Source organism: Athalia rosae, chromosome 3 (genome assembly GCF_917208135.1).
Source record: "Athalia rosae chromosome 3, iyAthRosa1.1, whole genome shotgun sequence".
Taxonomy (NCBI): Eukaryota; Metazoa; Arthropoda; class Insecta; order Hymenoptera; family Athaliidae; genus Athalia; species Athalia rosae.
Window position 1 is genome coordinate 8,566,537 of NC_064028.1, and position 17,739 is coordinate 8,584,275.

At 36.0% G+C, this 17,739-nt stretch overlaps 2 protein-coding genes across 6 annotated transcripts in view; one reads left to right on the top strand and one right to left on the bottom strand.

The window, feature by feature from the left end:
- Window positions 1-2,018, top strand: part of LOC105691263 — a 20,475-nt gene extending 18,457 nt beyond the window's left edge. For both annotated transcript variants that reach the window (XM_012409615.4, XM_012409624.4), the window contains exons 11-13: window positions 52-329; window positions 415-612; window positions 701-2,018. In XM_012409615.4, the coding sequence (XP_012265038.2) occupies window positions 52-329; window positions 415-612; window positions 701-939 (715 nt within the window). In that variant the 3' untranslated portion in view covers window positions 940-2,018. The remainder of the gene's footprint in view (window positions 1-51; window positions 330-414; window positions 613-700) is intronic.
- LOC105691299 (adenylyl cyclase-associated protein 1) lies at window positions 1,804-17,669 on the bottom strand. Of its 4 annotated transcripts, XM_012409690.4 has the most exons (9): window positions 13,537-14,910; window positions 12,623-12,835; window positions 11,342-11,642; window positions 10,962-11,246; window positions 10,575-10,822; window positions 10,273-10,445; window positions 9,984-10,190; window positions 3,569-3,712; window positions 1,804-3,416 (listed from the first exon to the last, which is right to left on the bottom strand). In XM_012409690.4, exons 1-9 carry the CDS (start codon window positions 14,060-14,062, stop codon window positions 3,333-3,335), a joined length of 2,181 nt encoding a protein of 726 aa, XP_012265113.2. In that variant the 5' UTR covers window positions 14,063-14,910; the 3' UTR covers window positions 1,804-3,332. The 4 variants fall into 4 exon arrangements, with proteins under 4 accessions (XP_012265113.2, XP_048508474.1, XP_048508473.1 ...); XM_048652517.1 differs by lacking the exons at window positions 12,623-12,835; window positions 13,537-14,910 and adding an exon at window positions 17,465-17,669; XM_048652516.1 differs by lacking the exons at window positions 12,623-12,835; window positions 13,537-14,910 and adding an exon at window positions 15,552-15,978.
- Window positions 17,670-17,739: the final 70 nt, after the last annotated feature.

Below are 17,739 nucleotides of genomic sequence, written 5' to 3' on the forward strand. Positions count from 1 at the left end.
AGCTCGCGAAATTCTACTTGTAGAACGTTTACGAAGAGTTTTAATTTTTAGCGCACAAAATGAGTACTGGGTTGCAAGAATAGGCACAACCAGAAGAGGTAGTTTTCCTAGCCCGCACGAACAACTGATTCGTGTCGATCAGATATCACTGCACCCCGACTACGTCGACAATGGATTTATAAATGACATTGCTGTATTGAAATTAGAGAAGCCGACAACATTCAGCGACTATGTGAGGCCAGTCTGTCTTCCAAAAAGCGAACCCAAGGGTGGCGAGATGTGCAAGGTCACTGGATGGGGTCAACTCTTTGAAGTTGGCAGAGTGTTTCGTAAGTATATTGAGAATTGAGTGATGAGAGATGAGAGAAAAAATTTGTAACACCAGAAGATTAAAATATCCGATAATTGTTACAGCTGACACCCTTCAGGAAGTAGAACTGCCAGTTATATCAACGGAAGAATGTCGGAGAAGAACATTATTCCTACCACTTTACAGAATAACTTCAGGCATGCTGTGTGCTGGACTGAAAGATGGGGGTAGGGACGCCTGCCTAGGAGACAGCGGAGGACCCCTTGTCTGTCCTGAGTCAAACAATAAATACACGCTGCAAGGTAAATCCCAGTGTAGAAATCACTTGTTCTTCATTCACAGATTTTACGATCGCTCTTTTTTGTTTATTCGCAAAACTTTACTACTCAGGCATTACTTCGAATGGTTACGGTTGTGCGAGACCTGGACGACCAGGAGTCTACACAAAAGTCCATAATTACGTTTCTTGGATTGAACGAGTTATGGTTCAGGAAGAACTGTCAACGTCAACATCACTGTGCAAGGGTCACAGATGTCCCTTGGGGGAATGTCTACCAAAATCACGCGTTTGTAACGGATATCTCGAGTGTTCGGACGGCAGCGATGAGCTGGGATGCTCAATTAATTAATCAACTGAGTAGACTCGACTTCTAGTACGAATTGAAAACAAGTGCATTGCATATCAAGTACCTAAATCATGAGCGATTAATTGTTACATAGGTTCGATCATATGACTCACAAGCAGAAGTTTACGACCCACGTTGATTATGATAAATTTGTAAATAAGTCAAAGCAAACTTCGGAGAGATGACTGAAACTATAAGGTACTGAAGCCCGATAATAATCTTATTCCAGAATCTAAATTAAACGTGATTAAATTATGTTAATGTTAATTTTAAGTAGTGTAGTTACTTTACTAGCTCAACGTTACGAGCAGTATTGGGGATCATTCTATGATAGATAGAATTCTATATAGATCGAATGCACCCTGAACTGCGGACATCGAGGACATACTTACAATGAGCAACTTACATAGTAATATCAGTAGAATAGCATACGTATACCTGTCTTAAAAAACGTATAATGAAAATGATTATTTAATAATGTGATATACCTATGACCAATGTTCAGTTTTAAATACTGAGCAATGATAATTCTCAATTCCTTATAGCAGGGGTGCTTGAGGGAATTGTTGAATTGCTCCTGACGAAAGCCTGGCAATTCGGTTTTTATTCTAAAAAAAACAAACCCTAAGGCCATGTAATTAGAATAACTGTTTTAAAATTAATTTCGTTTTAGCCTCTTATCGGGCGTATACTTATACCTGTCTGTAAATACTTATATTTGTATAGCAATAGGCAATAGTATGGCGAAAAAAATAAAAAATTTATTTGTAAAACACAATACGTGAGTTCTGACCTAAAGAAGAGAATTTGGATAGTGGACAGAGTGAGGGAATGACTTGAGATGTTTCTTCTTATGGAATTGCGTAGTTACTTTTTGAGTACACACTTTATTTGACAAAAAAGTTTGAGTTAGACACAAAATGGAAGGTAATTCCAAATTAACCGCCAATGACTGGTCAATTTTTTGATGTTGAAAGATTCAAATGATTTTAAGTAAACTAATGAACGGATGTAGAAGCTAAAAATAAAGCTGTTTACGTATGTTTTTTTTTTCCTACATTTTTTAGAATTCTAATCCAAAACAAACTCTCCACTTTAATTCGACCGAAATTGAAATTGTTGGCATTGAATGATTTTGAACCAGTTATTGAATTAATACTTTCGAACAACTCAGCTAGTACCTTACTTTAGTAGTTTTAGTTGTTGATTTTGGTTACTTGAATTACTTACAGTCTACGACTTACACCTAAGATTATACTGAAAGTTAAAAATCACATATTTAATCCCAAAATTATTCGCCGTTCTTACAGTTGGAATTGAAATTCAGTTTGACGTTTCCGAGACCAGATGAAAATCCTTACGCCGTACGGAAAATGCAGTCGCATTTTTTCTCGCAATCATTGAATCTGTGACTAACGTTTGGTTCGCGACAAATAATTACCTTAGAGACGAAAAATGTTCTCTAAGCTCCGATAACAAGGATCATTGAACTCCAAGAGCAATCCATGTATCACACGTCTGATAATATTTAATTTTTAATTTTCATTTTTTATAGCTAAATGGTCGCGAGGCAAGATATTCATATCGAGAAGAGAACTGTTTCATGTCATACACAATCCTGCAGATTTAAGTCTATCGGTTTGAACATTTTGGAAGCCACTCGGAAGGAACAGCCAATATTAATTATTTTCTGAAGTTAAATATCGATTGTTGGACCGTTTCCAGTTTGGGCAAAAGTTTATTTACGGTAAAAAACAGTGTAAATATATAAAAGTGCAGGTGTCAGGGCGGGATTAAAACTCTTGTCCAAACGTAACTCACCCATACTGGTGGTGTTTCTGAAGTGGGAAATATTTCATTGGTTTTTCGCATACATATACCATTTATATGTACGAAAGATCACTACTCGGATATTTACTTGCCACAAGTGATCAAAAATTTTTATCAAATAGGCTAATTTTTACTTGTAGTATTCAGAATTTCAAGTCTAGTATGATATATCAATCTCCATTGCATGGGATCGATTCATCGCGCAAATTTAAGCCACGGGCGCTTGAATGAAATACGTAAATAGTAAATACGATTCGATATTGTTATCGACATTACCTGTGGGCCATTCAATACGATGTTTTTGTATATATTAAAATGGAGTAAAATTTCTCTATACTTTTTGAAAAAAAAAAAAAAAAAATTATTAATAGTGGGCAAATGCTGTGTAAATGTAAGGGTTCAGGATTTCAAAATATGGTCAAGTCCCGCGCATATAGTATATAATCAATTCACTGCAGTCCATATTATAATAAATAATAACTTGATGATGATTTATTTTACGGATAATATCGTTACCGAGTCGTATCCAAACGAGATGTTTGCGGTAAACTTATATTTAATTTCATTTAACCCAGAGAATCGACAGCGGTTGTCGTAAGACCCGTTCGGCCTATAGTAGTTTTAAACTGCTCAGGTACTGGGTACTCCGTCTGTAAAAAGTATCAAGTAAGAATAGAAACAAATCTCACCAGGGATGATACGTCGACGTTTTTCTGAAGCTTTCCCAAACAATGAATAGTGCGATGACAATATAGAAGGTACAATCATTTCACGTGGATAATATGAGTAAAAAATTACTTACATAATCCCCATTTCCTTTTGGAACCATTACATTCATTTCGCTAGATTTGCTAGATATGAGTTCAACTTGAAGAGAGTCTGCGCTCAGATACATCTGACAGCCGTCAGTCTTGTCGATAGAAATAGTAGGTACTTTTCCCAACACCTGAAAATAGAATCATCACATTGCTATGCAACCACTGGAAATTTTTTTCATCGTCCAATTGTTTTAGACCAACATGGCTTCAAAGTGAAAATGTCAAAGGTAGTTGGAACTTTTTTGTTATACTAAACATCTTATCTTGCACTTCTGTTGGTGCACAATTTTGTTATTCATTTACATGCGTGATATTTTTCACACAAATGGGCAGAAATGCGGTGGCGTTTTGGTAAGTTGTATGATGATTCTCAGTTTTAAATTGGACGAATTTTATAGCTGACAATGCAGGTTGTGCACACTGACAGCTATTTTTTTTTTTTAATTCCGCATTTACTTCTCTGTACAATGTCAAAACTAGACATGCTAATCGGATAAACTTTTTTTAAAAAGGAGGTAATCTACAACCAGTTCGAATGATTTGTGAGTATGATTGGAAAGAATGTCCGATAGCGGTCGTCAGCTACATATGGTCGGAAATAGTTACTGACGTCGTCGATGGTTTAACTGGGGAGGGCCAGTTATGGCGTGTGAGTAATAAAATCACTGGTAAAATATAACTCATATCTCATGCATTAATCGAATACTTATAATCCGATCAAGCTTTTAGCCATCATGGCCTTGTGTTTAATGCTGCTACATGCCGTGTACTATAAAATAAGGTGGGTCAACCAAAGTGAACATGACTGTACAAGAGATCGCTTCATGAAAGTTGGATATAAAATGCATGATTTAGAGTTGAAGATTAACATTTTAACGTACAAAATGCAGTACGGAATTTGGCCTTTGCCTCATGAAATACCTAAACCGAGCTTGAACCAGCTGCAGAATGTTAAATTAACTTTGTCAAATACAAGTAGGCAAAATATGTGGTCCAAACATCAACTGCATGGGTAATTATAAAGGATAACTTTTAATGTTAATCCTGATGTAACGTGAGAGAATATTATTATCAGGCATATGTCAAAATGCATGCAGAACTCGGAGGGCGATAGATTCATGAATGAACAGTCATTTGCAAATGAGAAAATGAAATTAGCACACCAAAATTTTTGGTCGCAATTTGAGGATAGAAAAAGTGATTCAGACACTAGAAACCCTTGTAAGCTCAATCCTTTGCATGGGGAAGCTGGTTGCGAGAATTATCAGAGGCTATTACGAACAGCTGACGAGTGCAGAAAGTATATAAATGAAATCAATGAAAGTAACAAGAGTCTAGGATGGTTTGAAAATTCAACTGATATGAGCGATCATAATTGCATTGACACAGAGGTGAGGTACAACCTGACATTTACAAAAGAAATTATTCAGGTATATCGTTATTTTGCTTTTCTTTACCCTCTTATCATCATCCATATTTCAGTCCGAGAAGAATTACCATCGTTATTTAGTAGACCCTAAAAAATGGCACGGAATACAAAAGTGCAGAAATGAAAAACTTGGAAAACTGAATGAGGGCGACTCGACTACATCGGATCAAACGTCATCTCGGTCAAATTGGAATCACAAGTGTACTATCGATAATGTGCGATACGCCAAGGAAAGATCTGAGAATAAGTCAAAACTATTACCTCCTGATTTGAGTATCACATTTCTCTCTGATAAATACAATACGCTTCCAGCAAATGAGAGAAGCATGAAGATAGAAGATGGAGAGGAAATTCAGAGCAAGGACTCTACAAATGAGACATTGAATAAAGTGAAGAAAAAACTTGAAAACTTGCATGATATTAGACACAACGGAAAAAATCTCAAATTTCTGTATGATGCTGATGGAAATATAGAGAATAAAGCAAAGTCTCATGATACCAATGGCAAAGATGAGAGAATGAGTACAAATTTAGGTAAGCAAATTGGCACCAGCAGTAAAGGTGTGGAAAAAGATTTAATGCCAATCAAAGAGCAGAGTTTGAGTGCAACCAGAAATTCAAACTCCCTCATTGAGCACACAGATACACTGAAAAATACTAGTCAATCGTCAAGCAACTTTGGGAATAATACAATCACACCAAATGATAAAATTAGCATTGCAAATCCTTGGAACAAATCCATATCTAAGGAAATGAACAAGCACTCGGTCATATTTCCAAACAAAATAGCATCGTCCGTTAACAGCCTGAAAAAAACCTCTTGGTCGAATACACTTGTAGAAAACAATTTATCACTAGAAACTAATTCAGATGAATCAGTCGAACAAAATTCGAAATGTGTTCAGAACGATATTATGAATTCAAAAGAGAAATACAACTTGTGCAAAAAACAACCCTTTGAATCAAACGAGAATTCTTTGATACCTGTAGTCAGCGATAGCGAAAGTTTAAGAAATAATATCAACATCACATCAAATATCTCCACAGATAGTATTCAAAGAATAACTACAACATATGTCATGTCACCTAAACAAAAAGCAGTTGATCAAATTCCAATGGATACCGATGAAGATCAGATTGTATCATCTCAGACCTCAAGCCATACTGAGCTATCAAAGGATAGCGATACAGATGACAAATCAACAGCAACGTTACTGCGAGAAGCATTGGAATACAAGAAAGTTTTGCTAATGCAAATTCGGAAGGAAGGCAAAATTGACAACAGCATGGGTTTAAAGAACGAAAGCAGTGAGTATGACTCTGATGTGTCGTCCAGATCAAAGACTGATAATCGTTTCCGTTCGAAACTACTGGATATTATTTCTGAAGAACAATCTGCCGGCAGTTCAACTGAAAAAACGAGTGGAACTTACATACTCGCAAGAGCAGTGAATAGAACAAATCTTCATGAAGAGTTCGACGACACTCTGAACAAAGAAACTACTGTAGCAGCTTTGAATTGTGCGAATATGGAACTAAATGACGAATGCTATGGAGATGTAAAAAGCTTAGTAAAAGCGATCTCGTCAGAATATTTTAGTATTACCAACATAGGAGATAGCAAACAATGTAACGCACAAAAACTTAACAAGTGTATTGCAGATGAAAATGGACTTGGGGAAGAGCAAAAAGAATACGCCAACCCGAGGCTGGGAGGCAAATTGAAATCGGATGAAAAAGATGAAGTTAATATTATTCCCAAGAATATCAACGAACAATCACGAAGTAGAGCTGCTACAGAAAAAAAACAGTTTGGTAATGAATCAGGCGGTGTGTTAAAAAAATCAGAAGATATTCAGAATGCTGAAAACCCAGTTGAAAGAATAAATCACATGCAACTTCTGCAAAGAACTGATGATAATAGTGTAAATTATTCACTAGCACTAAATAGATCACAAATACAGATAGAAAAAACAGAAGATATTGATGAAGTCATTTCACGGGTTAGAGAACAGCAAAACGATACATTAGAAAATATTGAAGCACAAGCAAATTCGATAACTGGAAACATGACAGCCAACAACGGTACGAAAATACAGTTTTTTAGAAAGTTAAGTTCAGTGGATTCGGAAAAGGCAATATCGTGGAACTCAATAAGTGAATCATCGAGTAACGGAAGCATTGTATATGCTGTTAATACTCCAAAAAATATCGAATCCAAAAATATTGATGCAATCCCAAAACAGCAGCTGATGATGCGAAACTCTACAAATTATGAAGGACAAAATTTGGCAACAGCTAGTGAAGAATTTGAGTATATGTTCGACTTCCGTAACAAGCAGCCCCAGAGTTTTGTTTCGATATCAGGAGTAAGCATCTCTACTAAGAACAAAGACGACATTGTTGAAGAGATTTCAAAAATGATTACAGATCCAGCAATTTTTGAACAAAAACTGGAGGCACAGGTGAAGGTTTCACCATCTGATCGCAACTCGATGGAATTTGAACAGAAAAAGTTACAGAGAAAGCAGGATATATTAAACAAATTGAAGACTCTGGATGCATTTACGAAGCCTTTGGATATTAGTGACTGTAATGAGGAAAACAATGATAACGATGAAGACTCCAGCCCGCTAACCGGTCGTACGGTAGTGTACACTACCAATGATCAACCAGAAAAAAATGTCAGCCAAATAGAGCCTAGAAAACAAGAAAATCTACTAGACGCTAAACATATTAGTGGTGAAGTGAATAGGAATTCATTAGAATTAGGCCCTAAAGCAACTTCTGAAATTGGGAACAATATGGAAAGAATTTCTGACTTTACAAGGAGAGAAACGATTTCACATTTGAAAATGGAGCGACCATCGAAATCAAGTATAACTAATTTTAGTACCGAAACATCAGAGTCGTACTTTGACGTGAGCAATCATGATTTTGCAGTATCCAGTATAATTTTAACTTCGCAAAATTCAAATCTTGCTGATAAATGGAATAACAAGTCTGTGAGGAGTGACATGTCTTCTCTATACGTAGATGCCAGTGACCATAGTTCAAAGCTAGGAACTAATTCAATAAAGGGCACTGGAACGACAAACCTATCTCCGAAGCAGAACTGTTATTCTGAATCGCAATTAATAAAGTCACATGCTAGTACATCTGGAGAAATTACAGTGAGCTCCACTAAAATACCAAAAAAAGATGTTAAAATACACGATGGTTGTGATTCAAAGGACGATTCATTGATTAAAACGCGACGCATACCGAAAAGTACATCCAGCTTGCTTATGAGTGATCGAAAGTCTAAATTGCATACCGAAAAAGTCGGAATATTAACGAGAAGAAGCCTGAGTTTGGAACAAGAGCGATTGAGGACAAGGGCTGTAACGAAAGATCAACTTTGTGGTCATAGCAGCTGTAGTTTGAATGAGGGAGCTTCAGAATGTAATTCTAAAGTCATCTCTGCATCACCAAAGAGTAGGGCTACATCGAAATCATCTATCCCAATTTTAAAAACCCGAAAAGATGTTTTCGGCAGAGAAAAATCAATGGAGCCTAAGGCGAGATCGCAAAGTCCACTTCTTAAATCGGATACGGCTAAAGTTATACACGGAAAAAGTACTTCTCAAGTGAAAGCAACTAACAACAATGTTCAGAATGAAAACGATATCGAGCAATCACTCCATGAAAATAGAAAATCATTGTATCGAAAAGAATCCTACACTGTACCCTCCAAAGATGATGATAATAACCAAGAACACTCTGGAGCAGGACCTGAGCCTGCAGAAAATATAGACTGTAGAACTATAAAGTCAATCTCAAAAGAGTTAGCCATCACTCCGGAAAAGTGCAATTTATTAAGCACTTCCGGACATCTGACAAAAGAGTGTACAGTTATATACATAAATATTATATCAAATGGGGATAAAAATGAGCTTCGGGGTGCCAGCGCCGAGGAACTAATGAAATATGTTAACGATAAACACTTGATTCCTGACGATCGGAAGTTAAGTCCATTATCTCTAAAATATTCAACATCAAATGAATCAGATGAAACCCAAGTAATTGATTCAGCTAGTCCAAGGTTAAAGACTCAAGTATACAAAAATTCGGAAGACAGTTCAAAAAATAAAATGGATAAGACTAGAACCACAAGTCCAGCCTTTCTCGAAATGAAAGAAAAAATTCCAAAGGCTTTAGGTGTAATAGGTTCAATTGAAATTTTGGCACCTTCTGAAACGACAGCGGACAAACTACTGTCAACGAGTACTTTACAATTATCAAATTTACTGAAAGTGGAGAAGAGAGAAATTGAAGTTTCAGCCACACCATCGGTAAAAGATACTAGTACATCTGTATCCGATTTCCCTGATGCTACTCAAGGAGAGAAACATTTAATTTATAATATAAAGAATGACGTGTTTGATGTACCAAAGGAGATTGTACATAAAGAACAAATAGTGTTATCAGAACTGTTAAACGATCCGGACTTTTTCGAATGCAGAAAAACTCATCGATTCTACAATAAACTCGGACTTGGTTTTCAAGAACAACCAGAATAATCTTAGTCACTTATTTGAATGCCAAACGTTATAAAATTGATGGTCGTTGGCATTATGACTTTTTAGAGGATGTACTTTTATTTGTTTTCGATGTTATACACGTATGGTTCAGTGTCCAAAGTGAATGAATAAAAAAAGCATAAAATCAAAACATATTTCCTTTTGCAATAAATAATCAGAGAAGAAGGCGGATTGATAACAACGTAATTACCTTCATTGGAATGTTAAGAATAAATGTTGTCTGACTTCATTTTGATAGGATCAAAATGTTCCATGTTGTTAGCGATAATTTGACGTCTGTTGTAGATAGCGATATGATATTTGTCAGAAGTCATTAAGAGGTGTTAAATTCTCTACATTCACGGTAATAAACAAGTCGTAAAAAATGTATGATGTAAAATAACATACCTGCATTTGTACACTTTGACAGTTGACGAACTCAACACTAGAAACCAGCGAATCAAACACAATGGAGGTCTTACGGCACGAATCTAAGACGATAGAGTTGACCTTGCCCTTAACTACCAGTGTACTATCTTCACAACGGAACACATAGACCACGTTGTTCATCTCAGCGTTTTCAATCACCAAGTCCTTATTGCCCTTTTGATACTCCTAGAATAGACAAGTTGATACTCGGATTGTAATTATGGTACGAAATATGAGTTACAATACAATTAGTGTACAAATATCGTACCACAAGCCATTTCTTGCCATCACGTGCAAAAACAGGGGGCTTGTTCAGAGGCTTTGCAGGTATGCTGGGTGCAGAATTGGTCTTTCCGCTCACAGGTGCTTTAAAAGGAGCAGGGCCAGTGCGAAGGCTAGCATTTTTATGCGTTTGCATATCCGAGGTAACCTTCTTCAAGCCTGGATGAAATAAAAATAAAATTTGATAAAAGTCTGTTTGGATGACTTGCATAAATAATGAGAAGTAGAACAGACTTCCAGCAAATGTTTATTAAATAATGAAAATGTGAGCACGTTACTCATACTTACTCTTAGTGATACCTTCGCCCTGATTTATTTGGGCAAAAAGAGCACTCCTGTCCTCTCCGAGATCTGCAGTAACATCTCCAATGGGCATGGAAGGTGGTGGTGGTGGGGGAGCACCAGGAGCAGCAGGAATAGCCGAAGCTCCAGACTTGGCCCAAACTACACCGGTTGTATGATGTTGACGTACATATTTCTGGAGTTCACTTAATGTCTGAACCCAAGCTTTGCACCATTCAACGTGATTCTTGTCCCTGAAAAAATCAATCATTGGACTTAAATCGAGACAACAGAAAATGGGTTGGAAAAGATGAATCGCTGACAACTTGTTCTTACTAATTTTTAATGAAATAGGGTTTTAAGTATTCGTAGAAATGTAGGTGCAATAATTACTTCTCTTTCCAATCTTTCAAAACACGATTGGTGTAAAACTGTCCAGCATCATTCATTTCCTTGACATAGGGTGCTGGTGCAGGTGATACAGCAACCCACCCTAATGCAGGTATACTTTCACTGATAGCAGAAAGATGATTGAAGAAAGATGACCCTCTGTTCTTTTCTCGGAACTCTTGTATTTGTTGAATTTGAGTTGAAGTTGGTGTCAGGAGAGCCATTTGTTGGGACTGGTTTGCAGGAGTAGGATGTGACGCAGCCGTTTGGATAAACTCTAGCTGGACTCTGTGATAAAAATTGAAGACGAAATAGAAAAGGATTGAAGAATTAAACAATTAGAGTTTTCACAAATGAACTCTAAATATAAACACCATACTAACTTGAAGGCTTTTTCAACAAGTTTGCTGTGGGTCAGGACATCACCACCAATTTTTTGACTGAGTTGCAGGTATTGTTGGACCGGCCCTGCGATAATATCTTCGTAACCTGCGACCGACATCTTGGATTGCGGGGATGACTCTGTCGCCAGAGAATTTTTATGCACTGGAGATGGTGTTTTGGTTTGAACTGCAGTCTCTTGTGTTTCAGCTATGTTAGGAACTTTTTCAAGCCGCCTTGTGACGTTTTCCAAACGAGTTACCAATTCTTCGAGTTGTTCTTCTCGGCTGTCAGGATCACAGCCTATAAAAAATGGAAATATAAAGAAATCATCTCACTGAACAGTAATTGCATGAAATTTTTCAAAAGATTAATATTTCAACGTTTCTTCCACTACCATATTAGATTAAAAGACAAGCTACGTACATTCACTACAACAGATATTGTTGGATAAATACCTTAACATACTTTATAAAACTAACAAATATCAATTATATTGCATATAAATAATTATATAATCACCCAATGAAAAGGATCAATATTTGCCAAAAATTCACAATTCACGTATAAAAGTAATGACATATTTGTTACTTGAACGAAAGAAGAGCGATTTAGTAAGAAACTGGGGTAATATTACAGTGATTTAACATCAAGTCTGTGAGTCAAACAGATTAGAGATGGGTTTAGTCAAAGTTTTAAACTAGCATGCGATGAGTTAATGAAAAAAATTAGTGCGAGCATATTTTGTTACGTTACAGAGTACATATTTCATAATAAAATTAGACTGATTCTGGACACACCTATTCGCTTTCCAGAAACGGGAGGGCAACTAAGATATCTTACGAATGATACAAGATGCCAGAATATACCGATCTATAATTAGATAACTAGCAAAAACACAAGAGCTCATATATGCGACGAGTGTGGGCGTTAGTTAACACATAGATCCAAAGTATGTATTTATAACAATTGCCACACTTTCAATCAAAGTCATTCGCGAAATTTATATCTGCAGAAGCACAGTATGCAGAAAGATATCTTTTGTTTAATTCTTGTAGAAATATACGTTTGGTTGAAACACTATTCCATTCCATTAAATTATCTAAATCTTTTTACAGTACTTGATGTTCTAGCTCACCCCATTACTAAACTATGAAACAGAGTAATTTAGTTGACTTTGCAGGTGAAGTACAAAAACTATATACTCGATTGTAAGATCGTTATAACAAATATGCAACATGCAACCATTTATTGAAGAAGGCTATTATTTCTTGGCCCCTAACCAGCGTGCACTGTTGGTCCTAGTGGGTCAAATCTCACTCTATGTACAGAAGTGTTTTGCGCAGCTTCAAGTAAGTCAGAGAAAAATCTGTGCCGGCGCAGTGCTAGTTCATCTCTAGCTACTGGGGTAGCTGGGGGCTCTTGCATTCCTCCGCATCCTTCAGATATGTTATCAGTCTCTTCTTGTGATAGCCATCTTGTTAAAGGTGCAACTCCTTTTGTTTGTAAAATGTGTTTATTTATGTTCTTGCTGTATTATGAAGCAGTTGACTAACGTCAAAGACTCAACATTTTTAACAGACCATAAATACAGAATCGCCAAGGTCTTTGTTTCTTCACTTTCTAAAAGCTTGTATCATCGTAAGTAATAGATGGAAAAAAATCAAATAAGGTCAACAAGAGTAATACCATATGGAGTGTAATATGATACAGTCTGTTTTCAGAAAACCAACTGCATCTAGCTGCTTTGACGAAGAATAGGATTGCATTACACTCATCTCTTAGTATTTGGTTACCAGTTTAGTGCCTATAATTTTTAATGTATTATAAATTCAGTAGTCAGAAACTTTATCCAAACTCTGAGTAATATTACTTATTAATCTTACAATGTCTGTCAAAACGTCACAAATTTTTCTTCAAGCTACCTATTTACCATCTGCATTAGTCAGAAGGATAAAACCTTTGAGAAATTTAAATCTTTTGAGGTTGTTGGATAACAGTGTCAGTTTGCCAAATTGGAATATGATTGCAAAATTCTTGCCAGTAAAATTCAATTTTTTATGGAAGATAGAAAAGTAGACATTGGAACAAATAACCGAAACATAAAAAAATCTATAATTTGATAATCTAAAGGATTCTGAAAGGAAGATTGTGCAGTGTACACCAACTTTCCTTGAGTTAATTTCCAAAAATATACCTGGTAACGATTTTTTGGTCAGATTAGTTTCTATCGATGGTGGGCCAGCCTCAAAAACAGAATCATCTCCTTCTTCTTCTGGTCCATCATCAACCGTTCTTTCAATGTAAGCAATATTGCTATACAAGAAGTTTTTCTGGGGACTAGAGAGTTTGGTTGGTGATTGCTCCAAAGGAGTGAATGCTTCTATCTGTTTGTTCTTCTGTAAGCTGTCTCCAATATTATCTTTGCCATTTTGATTTTCATTTTCTGTGTCATCTCCTGTATTTCGATCCTTAATTAGTCTCACATCATTTTTACCATCGATACTCTGATTCATTTCACTCTTCTCTAGCTTATCACAAATGTTTTGTTTTTCTGAATCACTCGTGCTGTTCAACTTTGGTCTACTTCCATTCTCTCCAATTACCTTGGTCGTTTTTCCATCGATTACTTTGTTCGTTTTGGATTGGTTGTCATTTATGGGTATTTCATCATTAGCCCCTTCTTTTTTGGCTTTCTTATTGCACACGCAGCATTTGAACATTGTTATAGATTATTTTTAAATCTCTTTTTCGAATCAACAATTTAATATAACTGTGTCTACTATTGTTATTCACTCATAAACTACTCAACACTACCAATAAATTCATCAATGTTATAATAATTATTTCAACAATCAATAATAATCAATCAAATATAAAGAACTTTAATAAAATTTATGAACTCTGATTTGGTGTTGATGTTACAGGAGAGTTCGTGTTTTTGATTTTTAATGCTTAGCGCCGTTCAAATAGGATGTGTCTCAAAGACTATGAGATGTAGCACCATGAAAATTAGGCTATTGTTTCATATTCAGAAAAATACTATAGAAACAAAAATAGTTTGATGAACAAGCAAGCTTGAGTTTTCTCACCTTGCAGCGATGTTTAATTGGTTAAATTTTATCTAATCAATATTCCACAACAAGGTGTTAATATTTGAGGTAGATTATGGTATATTCATGTGATTAAAATTTCACACCAAAGCATGGATATTAACAATTGTGAAAAACTTTAACAATTAACAACAGCAATCAAAAGTGAATGAGTCTTTATCAATCAAAAGCACCGTTGATTTTCTATTTTATGAAGCTTCGAAAAAATGGCTATAAAATTCTGTCAGCGGCATAAAAACTATATTTGACATTTGTGCGTGTTTCTTGTGAGGTGTATAATTATACATGTATATTTTGCACCACTTCGCCGCTCCCCGTCGTCGTTAGTCCAAATAAGATGGGATATTCTCAACATGGGCTTGTCACATCGACGTTAAAGATCGGTGAAAATCCATTCTTGTCATCGATTAGTCGTCTCTTCCGTTAGTGTTTAGTTTGTTAATATATTAGTGGAATTAATTCATGTAGCACATTCTCTATAACTTGCCTCTGAATATTTGTATTATAAACTATCAGGTACACCCTAAACTGCACTTGTCAATAATGTTAAAGTTATCCCAACGCAACGACACTACTTGGACGCCGAAAGGCGAATGAAGATTAGAATGAAATGAAACTCTACCCGCAACCCGGGGTGTTGGGGGGAATCAAAAGGGAAGAAACGAACGACGCATAGTCCGAGAGTATCGAATTCAAGCTAGACGGCGGAACTTTCAGCCGAATTTCCTCGCCGGAAGAAAATTATTTTCCCTCGTCTGAGCTATTTCCGGTAACAAAATTTCAAACTTTAATACATTTCAATTTTCAAACTCAACGCTGAATCGTCATGAGGTACCTAAATGAAAATCATTGTCATTTTTATCTCACGGATATTTGTCTGCCGAAAAGATTAATATTCATCTGATAATTCTTTTACATCACCTGAAACTCGAATTACGAAATATCTTCGGGTTAAAGTCAAAATATAATATGAAAAGAAAAAAGGAAGATTATCACGTCCTGCAATTATTTGATCATTTTATTGAAGTACGCTTAAAGTAACCTTAACACCAATTCATGTTTGCAATAGAAGCAAATTTTCGAGAAAATGTTTACTTACGATTTTTCCAAAGCGTGAGCAAGTCTTTGTAATCCTCTGGGAACATTCTAGAGCTACACTCTTTCGGTTCTAAGTGTGGCATCTTATCGCGCAAAAAGCAAAAAATGACTAGACGCCTTATAAAATCGCAAGATTATTATAACCGATGATCATGAGCTGATAAATTTGTTATCAATTTTTGACGTGTGCGTATGACGTCCAAAATGAGGTGTGATGATGAGCAATAAGTTTTCAATACACCGAACGATAATCTCTTTGCGGCATTTCAAGCAATTTTGGCAATGACAATCGCGTTTTATTTTTTGTAACGTATCACTCTTTCCCCATGATAATTTCCGTGACAAGTAAATTTCTTTTTCTTTCACAAACAAGAGGTAAAACACAGTGAATGTGTTTCTCCGATCAGAGATAATCTAGAACTGAAAATTATGGAGAATTCTCTTGAGCCTTAATCTTCGAAGGAAGAACGGTTAAAGAGCTGCAGGAGATAGAATAAGATAATATGACAATTTTGCCGTTACTTTTCTACCGTTTACGAGCTTCTCATTGGTCGCTAGTGATGAAGTAGCCAAATTACTTTTCGTTAATTATGCGCATAGCAAGTTTATAGCGATAAACCAGCGCGAATGTAGAGGTAGTGAATTGGATTTAACAGTATTTGAATTACCTAGCCTTTCATAAGAAGTACCAGAATCCAGCTCGATGAGCTTACTCGTACTTGCAGAGCCTATAATTTATCAGATGGTACCGTTCAGCTCTTGATTCGAAAATAATTATTCCGTTCTACTGCAGTATACACTTCTTCGATCCAATTGACGACAAAACTCTGGTAAATAATAAACACGGATCGCGGTAAACTCAATTCACGCTCTACGGGATGTTGAATTTAATACAGATAATACCGCGATAACTGTACATCCGTTACATATTTTTTTATAAATTCCAAGCGATGCGAGTAATTTTCTTGATCTGTTTCAAATTCAAACGGAATCTGCTTGAATTAGTAACGTGAGTATTATAAGTAAACGTTCAAATACCATTAGTTTTATCATTCATCTCCTTTTATTGTCGATTGAATCTAATTACCTGGACGGATTAAAATAATTATTGCATGTGCATGGATGAAAATTTAAGCAAAACGCATTCACCCTTGTCCCGCGTTGATTTCCGCATTTCCGCAATATACTTATACATTCGACGAGTGAATATAACAGTTAACAATACCGCAACGATTATTTATTAACTTGACTTGATTTCCTTCGCATATCGAACCATTTGAAACAAGCCTATGTCCGTGATAAATTGATCATCCTGTTGTCAAGCCTCGCCAAGCATGGCTTGTAAATCAGAACAGTGTAACGTAATAATAGATGATATAACATGATGAAAAAATCGCAAATTGGATACCGTAAGTCCAGGCTATAGTTTTAAATACGGTAGACAAATTATAACATTATGTATCTTAATTTGAAAAGCATTTGATTCATGACCAATACTAAATTCTTGGAAAGATTAACATCGTAAGACATCTGTCAGCTATCTTGACACATTCACATGCCAGGTGCCAGGGTGAGTCATTCTAAAGCAGGCAGGGGAAGGGCAACTCGATGGGGGGTATGAGACAGCAGGGATTGTATTTTTGTCTGATGAGTTTTTTATATCATCACACATGATTTACCAGGAGCCTTTGGAGCCTCTTTACTTCTGTGGTTCAATGATGATATTGAATATACCAATTTGAAGAGCCGGGCTTGAAAAAACATTTAAAAGGAATGTTATGCAGAAAAATTGCATAGAAGGGATGCAAGTGCAACGTTTTTCGGAATGTTAGTAGGCTATACATACAAATCAAATATCTACGTACTATAAGCCGCTACAATACGGTGTAATTTAATTAGGAATAATTTGCTTACCAAATTACGAGGTAACCGTAAATCAAAGACACAGGTATTAACGGCTTAACTGGTTTTCGACTAATGATATACTAAAAAATTGTAAAAACGTTGTTAAAATAAAACTAAACGTCTGACCGATCATAAGTTTACGGTGACAGGGCGTCTGCCGGATATAGTAACCAGGAGTACGAAGTTAAAACGACTTTGAGAGACGTGGAACTCGCACGAAACTCGATGACAGTTCGTATGACAATTCAACTATCGGAGATTTCTGTAAGCTTAAGTGATGCGAC

Excerpts from the sequence above, each read along its gene's own strand:
- LOC105691299 (XM_012409690.4), bottom strand. The coding sequence starts at position 14,062 with ATGTTCAAATGCTGCGTGTGCAATAAGAAAGCCAAAAAAGAAGGGGCT. Across the intron at positions 11,247-11,341 it reads CTTGTTGAAAAAGCCTTCAA|AGTCCAGCTAGAGTTTATCC; the intron begins GTTAGTATGGTG and ends TTTTTATCACAG. Across the intron at positions 3,417-3,568 it reads CAAAAGGAAATGGGGATTAT|ACGGAGTACCCAGTACCTGA; the intron begins GTAAGTAATTTT and ends TACTTTTTACAG.